Here is a 27410-nt window from a genome sequence, read left to right on the forward strand (position 1 = left end):
AAGCCCCAAAATGCAGCCAAAATTTTTGTGGCCTAAAAGTTATGAAAAGCTAAGAGCAGCTACTCTTATTTGTATTTTGCAGATGAGAAAAATCTAAGTCTAAAGAAGTTAAGAAACATGCCCAAGCACACAAATGGTAAGTGGTAAAACCAGGATCAGAAATACAGATTGTTGGTCTAATGGCAAAGACAGCAAGCACTTGAGACATATGATCTGGGTTGGAATCGTGGCTTCATCACTTACCAATTATATGATCTTGGGGGGGGGGGGCGGGGGGGGGGATCAGTGCCTCAGTTTCCCCTTGTGGAAATTAGGAATATTTTATGAGGTTAGAGAAAGAACCGAGATAATGCTCCAAGAGTGCTTACCATGCTTAACTAGTAAGTATATACTATAGGATTATCATCATTATCAGCTTTATCATGTTGAGCCCTCAGACACAGACTCCTAAAATTCTTACACATTGCCCTTTCTGAGCAGCTCAGTTGGTTAGAACATCATCCCAATATGGCAAGGTTGCAGGTTCAATCACAAGATCCAACCAATGAATGTATAAATAAGTGGAATAACAAAATGATGTCTGTCTGTCTGTCTCTCTCTCTCCCTCCCCCCTCTAAAATCAGCAGAATTAAAATTATTATCCATTACATATATTATCCTTCATCCATCTGTATTTTTATGAAAAAATTTAATGAAATCCATATTCTGAGTACATTATTTCTAGAAAGAAAAAAAACATTAGGTTTATATAAAGACTAAGAGACTTTCCAGTCCATTTTACTAGTGTTATAATAGAAACTAAAGTCAGATTCTGCTAAGAAATGAATTTAGAAAATAAAAAACAAAACATTTGCCACAAAATTCCTGTTCTAAAGCAGAAAACTGCTTAAAAGACTGCTTAGAAGGTGAAAAACCCGTTTTCGGCAGTAAAATTACTTCTGTGACATATAAATATGTGGCAGTGACTACGAAACCCAAAGCCTTTTTTGGTCTATTTATTCTTAGTAATAACAGTATCTTGCCAACAGAGCTATTTGAGAATTAAATAAGCTATTGCATGTAATAAAAGAGCACATAGTACCTGATCTTTTTTATTGCTATTATTACCATCACTACTATCGATAACATTTGATTCTTGAGAATTTTAAGATATATTGATATACACTCTAAAATTCTTCCCAATAGTATAGTTTTTGCCAAAACTACTCACAAATCAAGCACTGACAAAAATCAACCATATTGCAATCAGCTAATAAAATATCCATACATAATTTTTTATGTTTATTGCATTTTATATGGAAAGTTAATTTGTAGATTTTTAAAAATATGTATTTTTATTGATTTTTAGAGAGAAGAGAGAGAAAGAAAAACATCCATGTGAGAGCGGAACATCAATGGGCTGCCTCATGCATGCCCCCTACCAGGGATCAGGCATGTGCCCTGATGGAGAACCAGCAATCTTTTGGTGTATAGAACGAAACCCAATTAACTCAGCCACACCGCCAGGGCAATTTGTAGATTTTTATGTAACAAATTCATTCAGCTTATTGCAAAAATCTTATTATGTATTTTTGCAGTAGTAAGAGGTTTTATAACTAAATGTATATCTTATTCTTTAAATTTTTCTTTAATCTGTTTACTAGTAAATGAATTCATTTTCCATAGAACACTACTTAAGGGAACTGAGATTGAGAATGTTAGAATGTAAATATAATTCATATTCAATTGCTAATCTAAGAGTATTTTTTCAGCTTTATGAAAATATAATAGACCTATACCACTGTGTACAATGTGATGATTTGATACATGCACATATTATGAAATGATTACAATAAGGTTAGTTACCACATCCATCACCTCACCTAACTATTAAGTTTGTGTGTGTTGAGAACATTTAAAATCTCTCTTAGCAACTTCTGAGTACACGATACAAAGTTAACTACAGTCACCATGTTGTACATTTGGTTACCAAAACTCATTCATGTTTTAACTAGAAGTTCGTACTCTTTGACCACTATCATGCATTTTCCCAACCTCTAATAGTATTTATATAATCACTTTTTAATAATTTATTTATTTATTTTAGAGATAGAGAGGAAAGGGGAAGGGAGGGAGGGAGAGAAAGAAAGAAACATTGATTTTCTGTTCTACCCATTCATGCACTCATTGGTTGAGTCTTGTATGTGCCCTGACCAGAGACCAAACCTGTAACCTTGGCACGTTGGGACATGCTCTAACCAATCGAGCTACCTTGCCAGGGCCTATATAATCACATTTGAAGCCTGAAAGATGATTATTTAATGTCCCAGACAAATTAAGCCTACACTTTGGACTTTTACTAGGGTTTCATGGTATTTCCCCTAGACTTTCTATGAAAGTAGCCTATAAAAGCTAAAGCATTGGAATTAAGAATCAGAATGCTTGGTTTCAACTTAAAATGAACATCAAGTTAATTGGTCAACCTTAGACAAATAAATAAAAATTGATTTTCAATGTTTTCTCATTTTAAAATGAGGGTGGATATTATTTACTTTCCAAATTTCTTTAGATAAATGAAACTACTGGAAGTAGTTCAAATAGGAGAAATAAGCTTAAAAAACAGAATGTTCCAAAATAACAAAAACATATTTGTTTCTACTCAAAATGGCATAACTTTTCATCAATCTTAACATTTCTGGGAAACATAATTTGTAAGTAGATTTAAAAAAAAGAAACTACTTGCCCTGACCGGTTTGGCTCAGTGGATAGAGCGTCAGCCTGTGGACTGAAGGTCCCAGGTTCGATTCCGGTCAAGGGCATGTACCTTGGTTGCGGGCACATCCCCAGAAAGAGGTGTGCAGGAGGCAGCTGATTGATGTTTCTAACTCTCGATCCCTCTCCCTCTCCCTTCCTTTCTGTAAAAAATCAATAAAATATATATTTTTTAAAAGTGACATATCTCAAGTTTTTTATATATATCAAAGAAGAACACCTACAATTATCTTAAAGGTTATTAAAATAACCCCTTTACATATCTGTGTGAAGCTGGATTTTTCTTCCTATACTTCAACTAAAGTAGCATATTGGAACAGATTGAATATTGTACCAGATATGAGAATCTAGCTGTCGTTCATTAAATCATACATTAAAGAGATTTACAAACAATTGAGAAAATACCAGCAATCATTTTTGTTTTGAAAAATTTAAATTTCAGAAAAACAATTATTTTAGGTCAGGGACAAATTGTTATAACAGCATAACACTAATCTCCAAATTGAAATAAGATACACAATAAGCAATCTCTAACACTTTTCTCTGTACTGTGTCTTTTACTAACAAATACGCTGAGGCTTTTTGTTTTATTGTTTGTGATTCCGGATGAGATACCTAGTGTTGTCTTTGGTAGGTAGCTTAATGCTTGCTTTCTGAGTCAGTAAGACTATGTCATTGGTCATCATTATTAAGTCTAAAGAAGACATAACTCCAATGTCGTTGTGTCTGGCAGAATAATGGCCCCCTGAAGAAGTCCACATTCTGATCCCCAGATCCTGTGAATATGTTACCTTGCCTGGCATAAAGGACTTTCCAGAAGTGATTAAGGTTGCAGATCTTCAAATAGGAAAATTATGTTACATTATGTGGGTGGGGCTCAATCTAATCACATGAGGATCCCCCCCTCTTTTATATATTATATATTTTGTTAGTTTGTACTCATACATTCTCATATTACAAAGGCAATTTAATACCAGAACTTTTCTTTTGATATTTGAATCATCTGAAATAATACTGAACATTTTTTAAAAATCCTCATTTGAATAACAAAGACAAGCTAAATAGCAACAAAAAATTCCTTTCTTACAGGTCTACACTGAAGTGGACCTAATTCAGTTTTCTTTTTAAAAGCCTCCTTGCCCTAACCGGTTTGGCTTAGTGGATAGAGCGTCGGCCTGCAGACTGAAGGGTCCCAGGTTCGACTCTGATCAAGGGCATGTACCTCGGTTGCGGGCACATCCCCAGTAGGGGATGTTGCAGGAGGCAGCTGATTGATGTTTCTCATTGATGTTTCTAACTCTCTATCCCTCTCCCCTCCTCTCTGTAAAAAATCAATAAAATATAGAAAAAATAAAATAAAAAATAAAGGCCTTCAGAGACAAAAGCAGCTGAAAACCTAATTTAAAAAATAAAAAACTTGTTTACTAAACTACGGGTCTCTGGCATCATTTTGTTTTCTACTGTTTTGAAGCAAATTCTTTGTTTCTTCTTCTGCTCTTTTTATTGGTCCAGATGCACCACTTTCATCACGTTCACTCACCACTATCAAGTTAGTTTTCTTGCCTGAAACTGTACTTTCCCTTTAGCAGACCTAGTCTGGGCAGCTTTATTTCCCTTTCCTTTTCCTTTAAATCTGCAACCTTTTGACTTCCATTTGTTTAGGGATTCTTGTTGATCTTCTATGATTTTTTTCAATGCTTCCTTTTCCACATCTTCATCTAGTACTCTCCTGTTGTTTCTTTGTTCCTTAATTATAGGTTACCCTTGTTTGTATCTTTGGTTTTATCCAGTGCTTCCTTAGCTTTTTCTTTAAATAGGATTATCCCCTCATTTGCTCCTCTGACAAAGTCTATCCATTTGATATCACCATGGTGTGAGAAAAGGATGTGCAAATCTTCTCTACAGGTCTGATAATCTAGGTTCCCTGAAAATTTCAGCAATCAGCCAGTCTTTTCTTCAGACTTTTCATTTCAGCATATTCTGCTAACTTTTGTTTTTTCTTCTTGCTCTTCTTTAGCTCATAATTTAGTTTGAACTTTATTTTGTTTTTTTTCCCCTTTTTTTTCTTTTTCAAAGTAAACTTCCTTGAAAAGTATCAGCAGATCTGTGTCTTCCTACTTTTGTCCAGGGCTCTCCTCACATTTTTTAGGAGATTCAGTGCTATCGAACCTAGCAAATACTGATCCCTTGAATGCTTTCTGCAATGGTCCCCTCTTCTGAATCTTTAGTACTTGACCTTTTTCTTCTAACCATTTATGTCTTCTAGGGTTGCATCAGTAGGGAAGCCTTTAATATAAACAGATCTGGTTTTACATCATTTTTATACTTATCAGTCACTTCAGGGAGGGGTTTATTTGGAGATCTTCTGATTTTGGTTTTATCTTCACACTTATTCCCATTAGCTCTGCCTTTGATTTGTTCAATGCTTCTACTATTACGTTAAAATCTGTTGTTAGACGGTTTGACCTATTGAATTTTATAATTATTTCCAAAGATACCCAGCCTTCATAGAGTTTGATTTGTTCCTTTATAAACTTGTCCATGGCAAATTGAAGTCACCAAAATAATACTCAATTTGATGACAGATTTTGGCCTCCAGAGGAGCCATTTTTTCATCACCATTTTCAGCCATGTGGTTATCTTTAAGGGCCTGGTCCCACAGAGCTGGCCCCAGTATCACTAACAGTGACAGCAGCATCTAGTCTTCCCAGCATCACGGCTAGGCCCATCACATGAGATCTTTGTTTTTTATTGTTGAATTTATTGGGGCGACATTAATAAAATTATACAGGTTTCAGGTATACAATCTATATCACCTGTATGTTGTACTGTATACTTACCACCCCAAGTCAAGATTCCCTCCATCACCATTTACCTTACCATTACCCTATTCTGCCTCCACCCACACCCCTTTCCTTTTGGCAATCACTATAATGTTGTCTGTGCCTATGAGTCTTTCTTTTTTCCTCTTTGCTTAATCCCTTCACCTATATCACACCCTCTGTCTGAGTCTGTCTCCATTTTGCTTATTAGTTCATTTTGTTCATTAGATTCCACATGTAAGTGAAATCATATGGCGCTTTGGCTTTCTCTGACTGGCTTATTTCACTTAGCATAATACTCTCTAGGTCAGTGATGGCGAACCTTTTGAGCTCAGTGTGTCAGCATTTTGAAAAACCCTAACCTAACTCTGGTGCCATGTGACATATAGAAATTTTTTGATATTTGCAACCATAGTAAAACAAAGACTTATATTTTTGACATTTATTTTAAATATTTAAATGCCATTTAACAAAAGAAAATCAACCAAAAAAATGAGTTCACGTGTCACCTCTGACACGCGTGTCATACGTTCGCCATCACTGCTCTAGGTCATCCATGCTGTTGCAAAAGATAAGATTCCCTTCTTTTTCACAGCTGAGTAGTATTTCATTGAGTAAATTTGCACAGCTTTTTTATCCACTCATCTATTGATGGGCATTTGGGCTGCTTCCAGATCTTGGCTGTTATAATTAATGCTGCAGTGAACCTAGGGGTGCATATCATCTTTCTGATTGGTGTTTTGGGTTTCTTTGGATATATTTTCAAAAGTGGAATTGCTGGGTTATTAGGCAGTTCCATTTTTAATTTTTTGAGGTAACTCTATACTGTTTCCCACAATGGTTCCCTTTTCTCCACATCCTTGACACCTATTTGTGGATTTATTGATGATAACCATTCTGATAGGTGTGAGGTGATATCTTATTGTAGTTTTAATTTCCATGTCTCTGATGATTAGTGATGTTGAGCATCCTTTCATATGTCTTTTGACCGTCTGTGTGTCTGCTTCAGAGAAGTTTCTATTCAGGTCCTTTGCCCACTTCTTAATTGGATTGTTTATTTTTTTTGTTTTGTTGTTGAGTTTTATAAGTTCCTTATAAATTTTTTACATTAAACTCTTATCAGATGTATCATTAGTATGTTCTCCCATTCAGTGGGTAGTCTCTTCATATTATTGATGGTTTCCTTTGCTGTTTGATATAGTCCCATTTGCTTATTTTATCTTTTATTTTCCTTGACTGAGGTGATATATCAGAAACAATATTGTTATGAGAAATGCTCAAGATTTTATTGCCTATGTTTTCTTCTAGGATTTTTATGGTTTTGAATCTAACACTTAAGTCTTCAATCCATTTTGAGTTTATTTTTGTGTATGGTATAAGAAGGTGGTCTAGTTTCATTTTTTTTTTTTATAGGCACCAAACCCTGCTGAGGCATATCATATGCGTTCTTAAAAGCTGAAAACTTTCTTGCTATGGTTAGAGATAGATATAATGACAGAAGAAAGGTCATAGGGATGTGATGCAATAAGGACTTGACCCACTACTGTTGGCATTGAAGATGGGGGGAGTAGACCATGAGCCATGGGATGGAAGAGGCTTCCAGAAGCCAGAAAAAGCAAGTAAATGGATTCTTCCCTAAGACCTCCAGAAACACATGGAGCCCTGCTCACACCCTGATTTTAGTCACGTGAGATACCTGTATCAAATTTCTGACCTAAAGAAATTAAAGATAATAAACTTATGTTTGTTCTAAGCTATTAAATTTGTGGTAATGGGTTAGAGCAGCAATAGAAAACTAATATAGTGGTAATGTCAGTTTCAATCCAAGTCTGGTTGAAGGAGACTTTCTGTTAGTAAGAAATTTCAGCTTCAAAGCCTCTTGCTTGCATAGTACATTTTTTTTCAAGGCCTTGAACCAAACTTTTTATTTGTAATTTGCATTCTTTTAAAAAAGGACCAATTTTAGATCCTAGAAAACTTAGATCCATCCCCTGGAAAATGCTAAAAATATTATTAGAGAAATTTTTCCCTATAGGTATACACACAAATTTCAAAGGTTCACAAACATCTTCTGAGATTAATGGGGCAAAGGTCTCTTAGAATTTATGTGAATATGGTTCTATGAGGAGAGAAAGTCTTGGGGGAAAAACAAAAAAGGGGAAGTTAACTTCAGAAAATATTTTAGAAAAACTAAAATGACTTCAAAAAATTCTACTGAATTATTAAGAAGAAATTACTTAAGCAGAAGAGACATTCATGAAATGGTTATATACAGAATTACACTTATCTATATACAATGATGAAGACAGTTTTTCTTTTCAAGTGGCTCAAATTTCAGAAGAACAGAAAAAAATATATTTTTGGGTAACTTCTTAAAAGAAACATCTCTAGGTTGAGACTTACTAACTACAATTAAATAATAAATAAACTAGAAACTGCCTTGCAGTGAGTGTTACTTTTTCTTAACTGTCTGGTTCCAGCTTATCTCAAGTCAACAAATAGGCATTTATTTCTTGGACAGCAGCACGGATTGCCACTGGAGGTCAGTCTTGGGCTTTCTCTCAGGTCATCAAAAACCCCAGTGCAAGACTAGAAAGTGAGGTGAAGGCCAACTAGCATGGTCCAAATCTCTCACATGGCATAGGAAGATACTAAATCTCCAAGGGATTATAGAAATGCCTGGCTTAGAAGGGATTAACTACAGTTGTAATCCATACTAGTAATTAATTTTCATAATTTTTGAGTGTTAAAGGCACATCCATTCTATTTATAATATACAGTATATCTTAAATGAAGACTAGGCAAATATCCTGTACAGGAGAATTCCAAATGACTTATATAGATATTCCCCACTCAACATTAAACAAATCCAAAATAAAGAACATTCTAACAAATACCTGACCAGTACTCCTCGAAATTGTTACAGTCAGCAAAAAGAAGTATGAGGAACTGTCATAGTCTAGAGCAGCCCATGCAAACATAACTCAATGTAATGGAGTGTATCCTCAATGGGATCCTGGAGCACAAAGTACATTAGTAACTTTTTTTTTGTAAAAAGTAAGGAAATCTAAATATAGACTTTAGTTAATATTATGTAGTAATATTGGTTTATTAGTTATGACAAATGTGCCATACATTTAATGTAGGATGTTAATTATTGGGAAAATGGAGTGCAGGACATATGAGAATTTTCTATACTATTTTGGTAGCTTTTCTGTAAATCTAAAATAAAAAAATTATTTAAAAATATCTACATATTCTAAAAATCAGTAAAACCTTCAAGCAACTTATTAGTATCTATATTTTCCTTTTGGCAGCCAGGAAGTTAAGAGCCAGATCTGAGGTTCAGGGCTCATAGCCAAAATTTATGTGTTTTTGTTCCTCTGGTCTTAATTTTTGGAAATCTTTATATTTTACCACTAGAGGCCCGATGCACGAAATTCGTGCATGGGTAGGGTCCCTAGGCCTGGCCGGCGATTAGGGCCTACCTGTGGGGTGACTGGCGGGGTGATCGGGAGGCCCCCGCTGGCACCTGCCTTGGCTGACCTGGGGCCTGTGGGCAGCTCCTGCATTGAGCATCTGCCTGCTGGTGATCAGTGCACGTCATAGCAACCGGTCGTTCAGCCGTTCGGTCCATTTGCATATTAGGCTTTTATTATATAGGATTATCTGTGTGCATCTTTATACATCCCAAACTATATTTACTAGGTAAAAAATTAAAATTTAAGTAGAATAAGCAGCTTCCTCATCTCAAAATTTTAAGCCTTGTAACACTCCTTAATAGTTGTTCTGACACCTATTTCATGGAATAAGAACTCATCAAATAGATACCCCTTTCAACTCCCTATTACTAAACTCTTGCATTACTTAGATCTGTGACCATCCTCTCATTTTCCCCTTCTAATACATTAGAAAAGGTATCATTTATCCTAATGTCAAGCCCTCTACTTTTATTCATGGATATTATTTTCTCACTAGTTTAGGAAAGTTACACACCTGATTTATCCTTCTCATCATGTATACTTCAGCCTTTCTTACAAATGAATCCTTCCCAGTGACATTTAAATATCTTTGTCTTTTCTATATTTAAAGATAAAATTAATAAAAAAATAAATAATATCCCTCTCTTGAACCCGTAAAAAGACGACAAAAAAAAAAAAAAAAAGACAACATTTTTTATTTGGGGACATCAATGAAATACTGAGCTGCTCAAGAGTTCAAGAAGGTGCAAGGTGCAAGAAAGACCCATTCTGTGGCCTTCGGATGCAGTAATAGCTGAAGCCTATAACCAAACATACTGTGGCAGGAGAGTCCTGGCCCTTTGCCACTCACTTAGAACAGCCAGGGAAATAATGATCTGGAGCACTATCTTTCCTTCAACTCATGCAGCTGTGAACCAGTTCATTTATTATATACTATTCAGAAAGAATAATAATGAATTACGTAGAATCTATATTCCTATGGCTTTCCTTATATACATCCTCTCAGCCAATGCAGAGTCAGCTTATTATTGGTTTTCTTCCTCTTCTTCCCTAAAACAATGCTTCAGTTCAGACTCTCATTTTCTGGATCTTACTGCTAGAGCTTCCAGGGTTCTTTCTACCTAATGGCCTGCCCCTATTCCAAATGTGAATCTGATCATATCACGTTCTTGTTTTAGATCAGGGGTGGGGAACCTTTTTTCTGCAAAGGGCCATTTGGATATTTATAACATCATTCGCGGGCCATTCAAAATTATCAACTTAAAAATTAGCCTGCTATATTTGTTCAAACATTTAATTAACTCATTCCTAATGCCTTGGCAGGGCCAGACCAAATGATTTCCTGGGCCTTATACCGTCCACAGGCGAGACGTTCCCCACCCGTTTTAGATACTTCAATGGCTTACCACTGCAACACAATAAAAGGTAAACTTTACATGAGAACAATTATATTTACATGACTATTAATTATATTATTATTGTTTAATTTTGCCTATAAACAACCACATCCATACCAGTGAAATCACAGAACTACCGCCAAGAGCTCTTTTAACCAATATGTTATCAGTGGGGAGTGGGGCCTCATTTGGATACTTACTAGCTATGGAACCTTGGGTAAGTTATGGGACTTTGGGGAAATCTGTTTCCATATCTGTGAAATATGAGGAAAAAAGCCCCCAACTCAAAGGGTTATTATGAGGACTAAGAAGTTTAGTTCCATAAAACACTTAGACCATCTGGCACATAGGGAGCACCCAGTAAGTGTTACTAGAGTTACAGATCCCGGGTAGTTCCCTCAGTAACAGACACTGTGACAGGATGGGAAATCACTATTGCCAGCAGACTTCTGTGTCTTCCAAAGGTGCATTACTGAATGGGCCAATTTTTAGAAAGAAAGGTGGAAAGCATCTAGGGCATATTTGCTGAGTACCAGGGATCTTAAACAGGTAGAAGGAAGACTACTTGGTTTAGGCTTTTGGTGTTGATTTTATATGTGTCTATGCTCTGTGAGCGGATTTTTAGTCATTTGCTACAGAAAACCTTTGATGAAGAGCCAAAGTTCTAGAAATAAGCATTTTAAAAATCTGTGAGATCTTAGATGAGAATTATATACATTCCCATAGTTCTGACATCAATATTTTTTAAAAGTCGATTCATTTATGCAGTAGCACTGAAAGCCCAGAGGTTTGCTTATCAGACAGAAAGGCAAGCAAACCCTGGACCCTCGGTTATTTTGGACAGCCAGATCATTTACTATATTTTTATTTGAAAAGATAATAAGGAATTCATTATAACTTAATTTCCTAGACCTTTCCTCCTTACATACAATTTTTGTAGGTCAAAAGGAATATGGTATTAAAAGACAGCATTGGAAATTTAAGAAAAATATGTGAGCATGGAGCAGTTACTGAAGAGAGAGTTTAAGGTCAGAGAGAAGACTTACAACTTAGCATGAACAGGATGAACTATAAACATAGAACAGTATAAGGGTGATTCAGTATGAGTTGCAGACCTGGACCTTTGCTCAGTATTCCAGCTCCCGTACTTTATTCCTTCCTTGATTCTCTGCTGGATTCACTATTTCTACTGGCGCTAGGATACTTTGATTTCCCTTGCTCAGTTCCTTCTGAAAGATGAAGACCAGAAGGTAATGATGGCTGGTAATTTAACCAATGACCAATGAAAGTGGATGCTCAAACATTACTGGAAGACAGAGAATGCCAAAAAGGTTCGACAGAAATAGCCTGAAGAATTTTATACACCTTCACTAAATAGACCAACAATTTTCAGAATATGCAATAAATATGACAAAAATGGGTCCATCTATAATAGTCCATAAAGTGGTCAATATTACCACCCAGGAAAATGAAATGTTAGTGAGCCATGTATTTAGGAAGAGTCCCGTCGCGCCCCCCCCCCCCCCCACTCGCCACAAAGCAAAACAAAGAACTTCTATTGAGTTAGGCATTTTCCATAGATCTTTGAGTTATGTTATGCAACATTCAGGTTTGAAAATGTATTGGCCAAGATTGCTTCATGGATTGGTATTTAGAGGATGACCCAGATCACAGCTTGTAATTCTGCAAAGTGGTACTGAATAAAGAAAGACAAGGCAATGGCATCGTTGATAAAATTATGTGATCAAACAAAGGTCATTTTAAACTTCCAGCTGCTGTAAATTGCACAACCGTGTCTATGTAACATGTAACAACAGGACAGCTGAAGCAGCTGGGATTACAGTTTGGGTGGGTCTTTCTTGTAAAGGAGTACCTGGACCTATTTTTTCCATACAAACTGTTACACATGACCCGTGTCTTAACATGCTGAGGGGCACTGTTTCACCACAATTACAGAGACGGCATGATAATGATGACTTCTTCTCTCTACAAGATGGAGCTCCCCTACACTACGCCATAAAAGTGTGCTAGTTTCTTAATGAAAGATTACCCAACAGGTGAATAGGTCGACCAGGGCCATTGGATGGCCACCACGATCACTACTACCTCACCCCAATGGATTTCTTTGGGGTGATGTCAAAGATAAAGTTTTTTTTTGTTTGTTTGTTTTACAAAAACCACATACTGTGGATATGAGTCACTGCAAAAGAGAAGCATGACAAGAAATTGATGACAATAAAGAACTCTGTGCCAAAGTGTGCTTGAGTGTCATAAGTAGACCTACAAAAATGTATAAATAAGGCTGGCAAATTGAACACTTACAAGATTATACCTAAGTGCACTGAGCCACTGTGACATTCTTTTGAGTTAATAAAGCAATTGCAATAAAAAAAAATAAACATAGAAGAACAGATGAAGGAGACTTGGGGAGAAGAGATGAGAGGAGACAGTAGTCCCGAAAGGACAGGCGCTGACTGGAAATGAAGATGTACCTGCTCTGACCTGCTTACATTTTTTAAAAATGTAACTTTACCATGCTTCATTGACAGCAGGACACAGTGAGTGCTTCATGGAGTTCGTAATTCTTTAGATGATTGTAGAGAAGCCAAATACAATAAATAATAGCAGAAAGTCTGGGGAAATAAACCTTACTTTGGTGGAAATATCCATTACTTCAGAAATTTTAAGAAACATTGACTAAGTACTGTGGATTTTATGATGGCTAAAATAAACTTCTTGTAAATAAAATTTTGCTTAAAAACATAATTTTTAGCTATCAAAAAGAGAGTATAAAAAGAGGTATCAAGCATGCTTGAGGCAGGATACCAAGTGAGTCATTACCAGAGACCGAAAGGAAAGGAAAGGAAAGCTAAGGAAATGCCTAAAACCAAGTGGTTACATGGAGGAGGAGGAGGAGGAGGAGGGAGAGGAGGAAGGAGAAAAAGCAAAGGAAGAAATGCTCAATTAGTGTTATAAATTGTTCTTTCTTCTTCAGGATATGTAGCGTATGGATCAAAGAACCCCACCTTCAGATCCTCAATGATGTGGTTCCATTCACTGCCCCTAAAATATGGTTTCTATTTTGCTACAAAAGTTTTATTTACTCTAAAACATTGATTTGAAAATGAGCATGTGTTACTCCTTACATACACTACCTCTGTAAGTAGGCTTAATAAGATGATTACTTGCGATTCAGGAATAAGAGAGTAATTACTACAGCCAAATAAACATAACTCAGGGCAATCTTAGTCCTCTCACCCTCTCTTTAGTCAGTTTTAAGACTGTATTTTTTAAAAGAAATTATAGGAAACAATGTGTGATATTATATGCTACAGTTATTTCAAATCCTAACTGAAATGCTTAATCTGATACTATACTAAATCTACTATATTGTATTATATGAGAATAGAGGAAAATGTAACTATGTTATTTATGTCTCAAGATATACCTACTATCAATGTGTGAGTTCACCTGAGAGGTCAGCCTAAAATGGATCTGAGCTTTGAAGCGAACAACCTGCTGAAATTCTTCTCTAGTTCAGTCAACATCAACTCCTCTGGATTCCTGTGTCCCTAAACATTTCAGCCTAGCATTTATGTACCCCACCTGTCTCCACGAAAGATACAGTAAAGCATCAATTTCTTCCATTTATTTTGAAGTGTATGTCATATACATCTTATCTTTTCTATTTTAATGAACAATAATAGGAATACCTATAAATTAAGCAATCAATCTATTAATTCATAGTGCAAGCATTTAACTCAGCGTCAAATTCTATGGTGTGCTCAGCACTTTCCCAGGGTTTTAACATTTCTAACTTAAATTCTGTAAAAGAATCTGTATCAGTGAGGACTGAGTTTGGCCTCAAGTAACAGAAAGCCAAATATTAGTAGCTTAACCATTTACTTATTTCCTTCTCATAAGCTAAAGTCCAGGGCTGGTTGCAGAGGCTCCATGATGTCACTCACATCTCAGGATCACTTTATCTGCTCATTTTGCTACTTTTAGTGTATGGCTTTTATCCTCATGTTTGTAATCACATGGTAACAAGTGCCTGGTCACTTCCCTTGTCATTATTTCAACAAGGAAAAGGAAGAAAGTCAAGTGTATCAATCACCATATAAAGTACATTTTTCAGAGCAAAAGTATTGAAAAAATTTTGATCAATGTTGGGGGCAATTTGCCTAAACCTTCAGCTGGTCATTTATTACCTAAAGTACTTCCTCTTTTAGCTACGTACATGGAAGTTTCATCATAAGTTTGCTCCTAGCAATAATCCTCAGATTGTTCCATTGTTTTTACTTCTATTTCCAAAAATTTGTCCATCTTTCTTCCCCTTTGTTTAAAGTTTGGAATGTTTACTCTACTAACAAAAATCCCTCTGCCACATTCTTGAATACATTTTAAAATTAATCTTTCAAATAAAAGCTTGTCAAAGATTGTCTAAAAATATTAACACCTTCCATCAGTTGGTGAGCTTAGAACAGATGTGACATGTACTTGCCTGTAATTCATGGGGTTCTTTCTACAGTCCTGATCAATGGGATTTCCATAATTAATCCATCATTTTTATGAAATAATAGATGTTCACAACATCATGGTACACATTTTTAACAAACATGTACTCCTTCCTCCACTTCCCCAGGAACACAGCCATACTGATTTTCCTATTTCTTTAATTCTCAAAAAGATTTCTTTAAATCCTCACTTTGAGGATATGTTCTCATTGACTTTAGAGAGAGAGGAAAAAAGAGGGAGGAGAGAGAGAGAAACATCAATGTGAGAGAAAAATATCGTTTGGCCGCCTCCTGCATGCACACCCATGGAGGATGAAACCTGCAACCTGGGTATGTGCCCTGACCGGAAATTAAACCCATGACTTTTTGGTGCATAGGATGATGCTCCAACCCACTAAGCGAGCCAGCCAGGGCTCAAAAAGAATTCTTAAAAATTAGAGTAGTGTGGTTGTTTTAAAGGTCACCAGGTCTTTCAAAATATATTGTATTCTATGTAGCAAAAACATCTTTATGTTCTTTAACTATCGGAGGTGGGTTGTGCTAAATGATTTATGAATAGAAAAATATTCTTCTATTTCACTGAAGGTCTTCTTTTAAAAAAAATGATTTCAAAGAGAGGAAGAGAAAGGGAGAGGGAGAGGAAGAGAGAGAGAGAAAACAAGGATGGGAGAGAATCACAGATCAGCTGTCTCTTGCACACCCCCTACTGGTGGTCACTCCAGCAACTAGGGCATGTGACCTGACCAGGAATCCAATCGTGTCCTCCTGGTTCACAGGTTGATGCTTGACCACTGGGCCACATGGGCCGGGCTGAAGGTCTTTTTTAATATTAAAATTTTCACAGACACATCCCACTGAGGCTGGGGACAGGACCAATTGTTCTCCTCATTAGAGCCTATAGTTTTTCTCTTTTAAATTGTGGTAAAATACATATAAAATAGAATTTACTATCTTAACTGCTTTTCAGTATATTGTCTGCATTGTATTTCAGTGTATTGTCTGAACTTTTAACATTATCTCCTAGAAGGAACAAAGGACCATAGACACATTTTTAAAACAGCAAAAACAACACCTCGTTCATTTATGGAACTATGAGTGACCACTCAACATTCAGCTAAGGGTTGTTAACTAATCTAACTCTGAGTGTCCCTTTATACTGAAATTAGATACTACTAATAGGCATTAGAAGTAGATAGGTAAATAGTTAAGAATCAATTTGCTAAGTTGTGTAAATTCCTTAAACACATCAGAAATTAACAGAATGTAAAATACTATTTCCTAGCCAGCTTGCTTCAAGCACTTCATCAAAAATGCCAGGGGGAAATATTTTCTGCTCTACTTGTTTTCATGTCATATTATTATATTCTTATTTAAAAAGACTTGTTTAAAGAGATAATAAGCAAACAGAATTCACAGGTGGTAAAAATGATCTAGTTGGAGAATATCCATCTATGAAAGTTAAAAGCTTTATCATTAAAAAAAAATTTTAGTAAAGAAGATTGAGAAACGAATGTAACAATTATGGTACAAGAACTGCGGCAGAAAGGAAAGAGCAAAGACTTAAAAGACCTAAATAAAATCTCGGATCCACCACTCACTGCCGTATGTGTGACATCAGTAGGCTATGCACCATCTCTGAGCCCCAAGATGCTGATCTGTAAAGTGATGATAGCGCCCCCTCTCCCTCAGAGGGTGGCTGGGGTAACATGCTTGGAGACACACGAGTCCACACACATGGAAACACCTGGCACGCTGCCTAGCATCAAGTGGCTCTCAGGGAATACCTTTTCCTTCACTCCCTCCTGAATAAATAGAATTTAGAGCCTTGTGCATAACTCCCGACAAAAAGAATGACTGTTTCATAGATAAACAGTTTCTTCACTTGAGTTTTTATAGACGATTTACTCTAAGCACAGATATGATCATAGGAGTATGGAAACAAAAGCAAAGAAAGCCTATCTTGAGAAGCATCTAACAAGCAGCTTTCTTTGTTTCATGGGACATGCTTTGTGGTTACAATGCAGGCTTCCAATGAACACCAGATCAGAATTAACATTCTAGGCAGACATTCAACTTTTATGATTGTGTCCGTTCTTCACTGAGCCTGGGAAACGAACACTGTAGAAGTTATTTATTGAAGATATTCCCATAGTACTCCTACACAGTTCATTTCCAAAAGAGGCCTTATCCCATTAATGTATCTGAGTAAGTAAAAAACTACACCATGGTTTCTTGCATTGTACTTTCAAAACTGCAACAGGGTAATAAAATCATGTTTTTAACAGAGGCTTTCTGAAGCGAGGCCGCAGCAATTTTGCAAAGATGCATGATAAATTATAGGAAAGGAGACCAAACAAATTTCAAACGTAAAGAATACCAATCCAAAATGATTTATGACCACCTTTTGAATAAAATTAAGTATAGAATAATTAGCAGAAAGCATTTAATTTAGTTTTCCTATTATGAATGTAAAGTTGGCACAAATGCAGTAGGCCTAATCAAAATCAGGTAATAGTTACCTCTGTGGCCTTGCTTGATGGTTCCAGTCCAGTCATATTTGCTACTATTAACTGATGTAAGAGTTGAACTTGAGCCACACTCAGGAAGAAATCCAGGTTTGTGGTTATATTCACTTCCAAGGAATGGCCACACACTAAAATCTCCTGAAGGAAAAAAAAGGTTGAATACAGATAAAGAAACATGATAGCCATTAGATGATAATTCATCATTCTTACTTATTTGACCTTTACTACATTGATGAATTCTCATGGGACCCAAGTTCATTTGTTAATGAGAATAGCAGAAATGGTGAGCCCAGCCACTCGACACAGTTTAATGGATTAATTTAATAAACATTTTTAAGGGCCTGCTATGCGTCAGGCTGTGTGCTAGTTATAGCGCAACAAACAGTAAGAATTTTTCACTATTTCATATACATTTGGCATTTTCATATCTCATTGTTTCAATAAGTGATGATGGAGGACGTTAGCATAGTCTTATTCATTCATTCAAACCAACAAATATTTACTCAGCACCTCCTAATTACCATGCAGTATACTGGAGTGGTAGGAATATCACAAAGAATAAGGTTGACCTTGAGGGGCAACCTGCTCTTGAGGAGGTTACAATCTGGCTGAGCAGACAGATGTAAACAGGCAATTGTAGGCAGGCAATTACAATCACAAGTGGTATGGTCTGAGAACTCTCCAAAGGATACATTCCAAATGATTTATAACAAAACAGAGTGCTGAAGCCAAAAACAGCTAGACTAATTAATTTAACTTCAAACTGCTAAAATCTTGGCAGTGTTAGGTAGATGTCCACTACTTGACTGGTGCTGCTCTGCATAACTGAGTCACTTGAACATTCTTTGCTGGAAAACCATTCAGAGAAGGAAAACAGAAATGAAAAACAACCCAGAAGCTTCACTTAATAAGCAGAAGTCCTGCCTCTGGTCATGAAGTGCATGTGGACAATGTTCAAAAGCTTGGAAACATCCACAAACCTTCTCCATTAGTATCATCCGAGGGAATGGATTTAAGGAGACTTATGACTGGTCCAAATACAAACTAAACAGCTTAGAGCAGGTTTCAATAAAGTCATAAAGAACAGCATGTCGAAAATGATTATCCCCCCCCCTTTTTTTTTGTTAAAAAACCTTTTCCCTACAAGTACCTTGTGTTTACTCATTATAGTTAGAATTCTTATTTTATTCCTCAGGTAATGATGAAAAGGAATATATTCATGTATTTTAGAGCAATTGTGTTACTAAGTAACTGTAAGATATTAGATTTAATTTTTATATAACATCCGTGGATATAAAAGACACTATATCTAACCTAACTTTCTGTATAGGGCTATTATAAATATCAAATAAGATAACATATACAAAAATATTGTTTATAAAAAATTCAGGGAAAGAATGGAAAGTTATAGTAGCATGGATTACTATATTTAATTTGTACCTAATTTCTCTGAACTTTTCATAATAACTGCCTTTAAGTGATCGCAAAATTTATGAAGTTTTCAGTATAACAAATTTCTATGAAGAACCTTGTTTTCTTTTTTTTATGGTTTACATTCAATATTATTTTGTATTAGCTTTATGCATACTGCACAGTAGTCAGGTAACTTTATACTTCACAAAGTGCCCTCCCCAATATTTCCAGTACACACCTGGCACCACACATAGTCAATATTATAGTTATATTGACTATATTCCCTGTACTTTATATCCCTGTGACTATTTTATAACTACCAATTTATAGTTCTTAATCCCTTAACCTTTTTTACCCAGTCCCTCAACCCTCTTTCCTCTGGCAACCATCAGTTCTCTGTATATATCAAATCTGTTTAAATTTTGTTTGTTCATTTATTTTGTTCTTCAGATTCCACACGTTAGTGAAATCATATAGTATTTGCTTTTTTCTAACTGACTTATTTCACTTAACATAATACTATCCAGGTCCCTCCATGCTGTCTCAAAGGGTAAGAGGTCCTTCTTTTTTATTGCTGCATAGTATTCCATTGTGTAAATGTACCACAGCTCTTTTATCCACCCGTCTACTGATGGACACTTAGGCTGCTTCCAAAATTTGGCTATTGTAAATAATGCTGTAAAGAACATGGGGATGCATACATTCTTTTGAATTCGTGTTTTGGTTTTCTCTGATATATATACCTAGAAGTCATTCACTGGGTCATAAGGCAGTTCAGGTTTTAATATTTTGAGGAAAATCCATAATGCACCAATCTGCATTCCCACTAATAATGCATGAGGGTTCCCTTGCTAAGAGAAATGTCACAGAGTTTACTACCTATGTTTTCTTCTGAGATTTTTATGGTTTCACAACTGACATTTAACTCTTTAATCCATTTTGAGTTTTATGTACGGTATAATCTAGTTTCATTTTTTTCATGGATCTGTCTAATTTTCCCAACACCATTTATTGAAAGACTGTCTTTATCCCAATGTATGTTCTTGCCTCCTGTGTCAAGTATTAATTGACCATAAATGGGTGGGTTTATTTCTGTGCTCTTATTCTGTTCCATTGATCAATATGCCTGGTATTGTGCCAATATCATGCTGTTTTGATTACTATGGCCTTATAGTATACTTTGATGTCAGGTAGTATGAGACCTCCAACTTTGTTCTTCTTTCTCAAGATTCCTGTGGCTACTCGGGGGTCTTTTGTGGTTCCATGTAAATTTTCGGAATTTTTGTACTATGAAGAATTTTTTAAAGTTATGATGAACCACATTATTATTACATTTCTGCTCTAGGCAAGGAGTCACTGATACACAGTGATCAGGCTTGAAACCTGGACCCACCAATAATTGGCTAACACGGATCAAGTCAAGTAACCTAATCTCTTTTGCTGTTTCCTCCTTCATAAAACATGGCTACTAGTAATATCTATCTCATATGGATGTTGTGAAGACTGTGTAAGGTAATCCAATTGAGAACTCTAAATTATCTGTCAGTAATATTGGTGCTTTCATTAGAAAGAGGTTGTACAGGTTGTGTTAGTCTGAAGCCAGACCATTTGGGTGCAAAGCATGCTTGCCATTTACTACTTGTGAACATTTGGACAAGTTATTTGGATTAGTTTTTTATGCTTCAGTTTTCCCATCTGTAAACTGAGCACAATAGAAGCAAATATAATTATTATGAGGATTGAACAAGTTATTACATAAAATAAGTGAAGAGTACTAGAAAGTGCTCAATAATAGCTGCAACAGTAACTTATTAACAAGCTAATTTAATATTCTGTGCTCTGAAAATATGAAAACCCCTAACATACAAAGAGGAGCTGCTCCATTATTCAGACTAAAATGAGATCTAAATTATGCTCTGACCTCAGTGTGCATATTTTCTGGAGAAATTATTTTGGTGAAAATGATGGCAGGTGCTCCAGTTATTCGGACAGAAAAATCTGTTAAAATGGGAGTCATGATTGCTCTTCTTTCTTGATGCCGCCGTATGCTAAAACATAAAGAACAGAATTGTTAGCCATTGCATTATTTTTCAAGAAAAGTTTCATTAAATTTGTACAAGTCTTTGAATACAACATGTATGACAAAATCACATTATTTTGGGAGTGCCTCTTTATATATTTTATAGTCATAGTTCTGTAACTTCAGTACTTAACTTCAGATTTATAAAGGATATAAAAACCACTGAGATATTCAGACATAGTCATTTAATATTAGTTGCATCCTAATACTTTTCAAAAAATTACTTTGTTTTTAATTCTGCTTATTTTACAAATAGCTTAATATCTTTTTTGTTACCAATACTCTCACTGTTTTGTGATAATTTTTAATTTCCTATATTTTATATTACTGACCTTCTAGTTGACAACTGTCCTCTTAACAATCTCACTAGGTTCCCAAGTATATCCTCTTAATCTTTGGCCTCTTTTTTTAGCTCTAAGAGTCCTCTGTTCATTGATTATTACTGCCTTTAAAGCATGTGGAATGGCACTTCTGAGTTTGATACTAAATGCTGCTTCACAACGAAACTGTATGTAGAGTAAGGAGCATTGTTAGCCCCATATTACCTCTAAGGAAGGAGGTTCAGGAACAAAGATAACACAGTTGGGCAATGGAGGGAACTTGATACCCGAGCAGTACTTGGCCTCTGTTTTAATTCTTCTTTGTATATTTTCACTTTTGATCAGTTATTTAGTATGACATTTCTACCCTACATTAAAAACTGCTAATAATTTCAAAGGAAGTATTGCAAATGTGGTAGAGGATGAAATTAGAAAACCTTATTAAGAAACCAAAGCTTGTGCTAGTACAGATCTTTAGGTCTACTATTCACATTCTTAGTTTTCACTTTATGAAATAATACAATATGTCTTACTAGCAAGCCATGCCCCAAAAGTTCCAAGGAACCATTAATTTAAACTTCCTCATAAATACATTCCTATTATTCCTTTTATATTATAAAATGATAAAGTTGAGATCAGTGACTGACATGTTATCGCATGAAAAGGTCAGAGAAACTCAAGTCTTTCCACTTGCTTTTCCAGTGGAGTCTTGAGGTTACTAGTATCTCTTGTTGAATTTCGCAATGGGCAGAGCTTTATATGGTGTCTGCCAGAAAAGAAAATTGGATCATCTGGTTCTGTGGCACATACGTATTAGATTTTAAGAAAGTCAATTTTAAAGAATTAAGAGATCTGGTGAACAGAGGGTAACAGGAAGAAGTATTAAAATCTGTGAATACAGAGAAAAGGCTGCGATCCTGAGATCTCAGGATAATTATAGCCTAATAGCTCAAATTCCATAAAGTGACCAATGTGAGAAGCATGTACGATGGTGATATACTCTCATAGGGGAGTGCTAATATATACCTTTTATTAAAAATACCTTAAAGTGGGAAATATGGCAAGGAACCAAATAAAAGCAAACATTACCTAAAGTACTAATGAAAAAAAGCACTTTTCTGTATCATAAGTTATTCTCCATTATATGATGAATTAAATCAATTATACAACCTTTAAAAGACCTATGACCTTGGAAATAAAAAGAAAAGCTTAAAAAGTCAACAGTCCTATAAAACTATAACTTTTCTGGAACACAGTGCTAACTTTTGTGTTATTCTCTGTTCAGTATTTGAGGTAATAATACACATTTTAAAAATATCTTTTTTAGATTAAAATATTTTCAAGGATGAATTTTAAAGAAAAAAGCAACACAAAAATAACTACAACAAGAATTAAATTTTACCACCATTTTACTAGATAATAGTCTAGTCTTAAAATAACAAAAGAGAGAAGCAAAATTCAAAATACTGACATTTTTAATGACTTCAAGGTCTTAACCACTTTCAGTAAACCAAGGGAATAGATTTTTTAATGGCCATATTGAGACCTCAGGCTAATTCTCACATCCCTGATAGGCAGGACTTTGAAATGAGCTGGCTATCTGAACCTGGGGCCCTTAAGTGCCAGAAAAATATCTCCCATCAGAAATGGGGACGAATGAGGAAGTTTGCCTCTCTTGGCAAGAGAACTTGTTGAAAAAAAAAATCAAAAACAGATATCTCCCTAGAAAATATAGGAAATAATGAGTGATCCTTCAACCATGTTTCATAGCTCTAATTTATATTACCTATGTTGGTCCAAAAACACCTATTCAGAGTAATTTATATAAAAGTGGCAACACACCTCTGATAACACTGAGTATCTATCAGAAATAGAACATTTCCTCAAACTGACAAAAAGGGTTCTCAGGGACAAAGACCAGTGAAGATAAGTTCCTAATCACAGATTATTTTTTATGCCCCACAAACAATTATTCCTTATTAGTAAGAGGGAGAAGTCAACCTCATCATCATATTCATTGTTGAGAACTTCTGATAATGTAATTACCACATAGGGACAACAAAATCAATTTGTTTAAAACTATTAAAGATATATAGGATGGAATAAAAACATGAATAAAAAAGGCAAAACTGATTTGAAAAACAATTAAGTAAAACAATACAGTATTTAAAATTAAATATATAATAGATGAATAGTTCTTCAGATTTGCTTAAGTTACTAGTAAAGAGGTAAGTCTGACATATTTAATTGCCTTTCCAAAATGAGAGAATAGAAAGAAAGAAAAGGTGATAATATTAAAGAAATAATGACTGAGAATTTTTCAGAACTGATGAAATATAGGGATACACAAATTTAGGAAGCACGATTCCTGGTTCAGATAAATATCATAAAATCCACAATTAGACACATCTTGCTGAAAAAGCTACTTACTTATGATAAATAAAATATATTAAAATAAGCTAGAGAAGAGATTCAAAAGAAATATTTCTCTGATATACACTAATATGACAATGACTTAATATATCTTTACATTGTCCACAGAAACAAAGAAATAGTACAGTGTTTGTACTATCATCGAACATAGAGGGTTAAGCCCAAGAAACTTATAAAACCCTCTTTGAGGACAAAAAACACTGACAATCATAAGGCGCAAATCAAATAACAGGGAGTAATCATATGTGTTAACAAAAGCCATTCTGTTAAGCTTTGGGAGAAGTAGATTGCAAGTAAGGAAAAGTATGGTTTCTGAGAGTGTTACTAATCAAGAAGGCATAATGATAAGCCACATGCACTCATGAAAATATGTGTTTAGGAAGTCAGTGGTCATTTTTTGGGGGCTCAGCATATTTACATTAAGGTTCTTCTGCCCACCGTACATTTGGGTCTGACTTTATGGGTAATATTCAAGCAGTTTAAGAACCCTACTTCAAAAATCACATCATATAAAAGACTAGGGAAAACATTACTAAGGCTTCCAACATATTACACCAAAAATACAGAATAAAAAATGACAAACAGCACATCTGAAAGCAAAAATTAATAAATATATAAAAATCTCTCTTTAAAAAAATAATACAATTGAAGTAGGCCTTTAATCAATAATGTATGGGACTTAGACTAACTTATATAATTCTGCTTAGGTATTAGTTTGATATTTTCACAAATTAATAAGACAAAAGTGATGGGTTTGGCCCAGGCCAGGTAGCTCAGTTGGTTAGTGTCCTCCCGATTACACCAAGGTTGCGGGTGGGTTAGATCTCTAGTCAGGGCATATACAGGAATCAACCAATGAATGCATAAATAAGTGGAACAACAAATTGATGTTTCTCTCCCTCTCCCTCCCGCCCCCCCCCCCCCCTCTGTCCTTCCTTTCTCTAAAATCAATCAATACATTTTTTTTTTTTTTGAAAAGAGAAGAAAAAAAAGGTAATGGTTTTCAGGTTAAATAGTAAGAACAAAGAAAATGCTTTTATGCCACATTCCTGTTAATGATTTCAGGTTCAATTCCTGAAGGAGTTCATACATGATTAATCACAAATCAAACAGGCAAGGGCTCCTGTGAACATTTGGGTAATAAATTTACTTCAAAAAATAAAAATAAGAGATCAAAGACAAATGAAATAGTCACAATCTCTCAGAATTAAGCCAACAATATATGCTTCAGGGACTTTAATGTCAACACAAGTCCAATGTTATCAATCCTGTGAAGCATAGGACAACTGATTTTAGGAATGTGTCAAGTTCAAATTCAACTTGCTAAAAGTAAATATAGTAACAATGATTTAAAAATATCCTATGTAGGGGGGAGGTAGGAAAGGCCTACAGAGTAGTATATGTAATTGATACCTGTGTATCAAAATATTTAAACAAATGAATATGCTGAAACTATTTCTCTGACAATGAAGTTTGAAAGAAAAATTACCCAGGGAAATCAAACACAGGTAGAATGATAGGGACAAATAAAAAGTGTTGTGATAAAAACTAAATGATTTATTTTTTTTTAAGTAAAGTTATAACTAAGTTTATTCAAATTAAATCTTTAAATAATATAAACAGGAAAATTATATTAACATTAATTTAGAGAATTAAGGCTTACGGGCATTTGAACAAAATTACAAAATAAACTTTCCATCCCCCATTGCCACACACCCAGAGGACTAATCACCATGTGAAACAGCAATAGTGATTTGAATGTGTAACCTGCATATGGCAGACATCAGTATAGGTTGTTTTAGTTCTCAACACTTCATTTCCTCATATTATAAAATAAGCCCAGATGTAGTAAAAATGGTTGCTAAGAGAAAAAGGTGAAAAAAAGTGATTAACAATGAACTTTAGCATTAAGTGTAAGGGGTCAGAGCATCGAGAAAAAGAAAAGTAGTTGATTTTTACTAAGAGGAAGCAAACCAGGGTTCTGCACTTAGCTCTATTTTAAGTGCTATTGTATAAGCCAAGAAACCTCCTCACTTGTGGTTTTATTCTGTAACAAGTTGCTAATAAGAATGGTTTGAAGTTCAGAGAGAAATTTGTATGGGATTTGGAAGGTGTAAAGGAAATGGTAGCCAATATACCCTTAAAGTCATGCTGTTTTAAATGCGTGAGATTCTGATGCGGAGGTGCTGACAGGTTCCAGCGTATCTCCACTCTTCCTGGCTTTGTAATGAGCTCTTTTTCCTGACCATTGGCCCTACTGAGCAACAGCAACTTCAGGCTCACCCCAGACACAGGGGCAAGAGCCTCCCAGGTCTCTACAGCCACTGGTCAGGCCTGGCTTCGCAGATTCCCTGGGGAGCCACAAAGTGTTTGACCATCACATGATCAAGAGGGTTGAGCAGTGTGACATTTCACTGATCAGCCTTCTTCCTCTTTGAGACTCTTACTTCTCAGGTTCTTAAAGTTGGTTAAGTTTAAACGAGGTCTTTATGCTACAATACTAACAGTGGTTCCCCTGACCTCACTGAATTTTGATTAATTCCTCAGCTGAAAAATTAAGATTTGGGAAGCAGAAGATCTACACATTTTAGAATTTGATGATTCTTTATATTTAATTTTCCTGCTCCCATCTCCACAAAGTACACATATAAATATATTATTATTAAAGTAAAAATGTGAGTAATGTACTCATGAGGAATGAGTAAAAACTGTGATAAAGGTTGACATTTCATATTGGTCTGGGGTGGGAACAAATTATTCTTCACTGGGTAACGTTTTTACCTTTGGAACTTTACCTCTGATACCTTTAATCTTTTTTTTTTTTTTAAATTATATTAAGGTTCCTTTTATATTTCTGTCAAGATTAATCAACAGAACTAAGCCAAATCAGATCTAAAATTTATTATTTCATTTGAAGAGACATTCATCAGAATTACTTAATCAGGAACACCCATCCAGTCATTTGATTTGTTAGTTCTACTTAATCATCTAATCATTCAATGTCTCATTAACTCAGTCAAATCTTCATTAAGCACCTATTATGTACCAAGCATGACAGTATGTCTGGATATTCAGAATTGAATAAAACATGTCACATTTTCATGCTCCTAGCTTTTTAAAAAAGTGTATATTTATTTCATAATTATTGCAGTTAAATATATATATATTTAGAGAAGGGAGAGGAAGAAAGAGAAACAAGGATCTGAGAATAGAACATCAATTGGCTGCCTTTAGCACACACCCCAGCGGGGGGATTGAAACCACAACCTGGGCATGTGCCCTGACTAGGAATCAAACCAACAACCTTTTGGTGCACAAGACTACACTCAACAGGGCCACACAGGCCAGGGCCATACTCCTAGTTTTTTTGATCTACCTGCTTTCTTAATTCAAAATCCTCCCTCCGCTCTCCTGCCACTTACTACTATAAGTATACTCTGTGGAAACAAATTCAGAAGCTGTATACTCTGTGAACCTTTACTGACAAACCACCTGTAGAGTTAATAATTCATTTCTTCCTTTAAACTCTCTATTTCTGTTCCTACGCTGATTTTAGGTCATTTGATTTGTTTGTGTGTCTGTCACATCTACTAGCCTGAGATGTCCTATTGTAACAGATGGGAATCAAAGCCCACCCCACCATTCTTTTGACACTGTTTCTGTAAATGCT

At 35.3% G+C, this 27410-nt stretch overlaps 1 protein-coding gene across 3 annotated transcripts in view; it reads right to left on the reverse strand.

Moving 5' to 3' along the window:
- The window catches only part of VPS13B (vacuolar protein sorting 13 homolog B), a 607742-nt gene that overhangs the window by 226130 nt on the left and 354202 nt on the right, over window positions 1–27410 (reverse strand). For all 3 annotated transcript variants that reach the window (XM_070391987.1, XM_070391986.1, XM_070391988.1), the window contains exons 32-33: window positions 20829–20955; window positions 17489–17632 (exon numbers count right to left, since the gene is read on the reverse strand). In XM_070391987.1, the coding sequence (XP_070248088.1) occupies window positions 17489–17632; window positions 20829–20955 (271 nt within the window). The remainder of the gene's footprint in view (window positions 1–17488; window positions 17633–20828; window positions 20956–27410) is intronic.

The sequence above is a fragment of the Myotis yumanensis genome, unplaced genomic scaffold (genome assembly GCF_028538775.1).
Source record: "Myotis yumanensis isolate MYYU_CA2020_CCGP unplaced genomic scaffold, mMyoYum1.0.hap1 SCAF_15, whole genome shotgun sequence".
NCBI lineage: Eukaryota > Metazoa > Chordata > Mammalia > Chiroptera > Vespertilionidae > Myotis > Myotis yumanensis.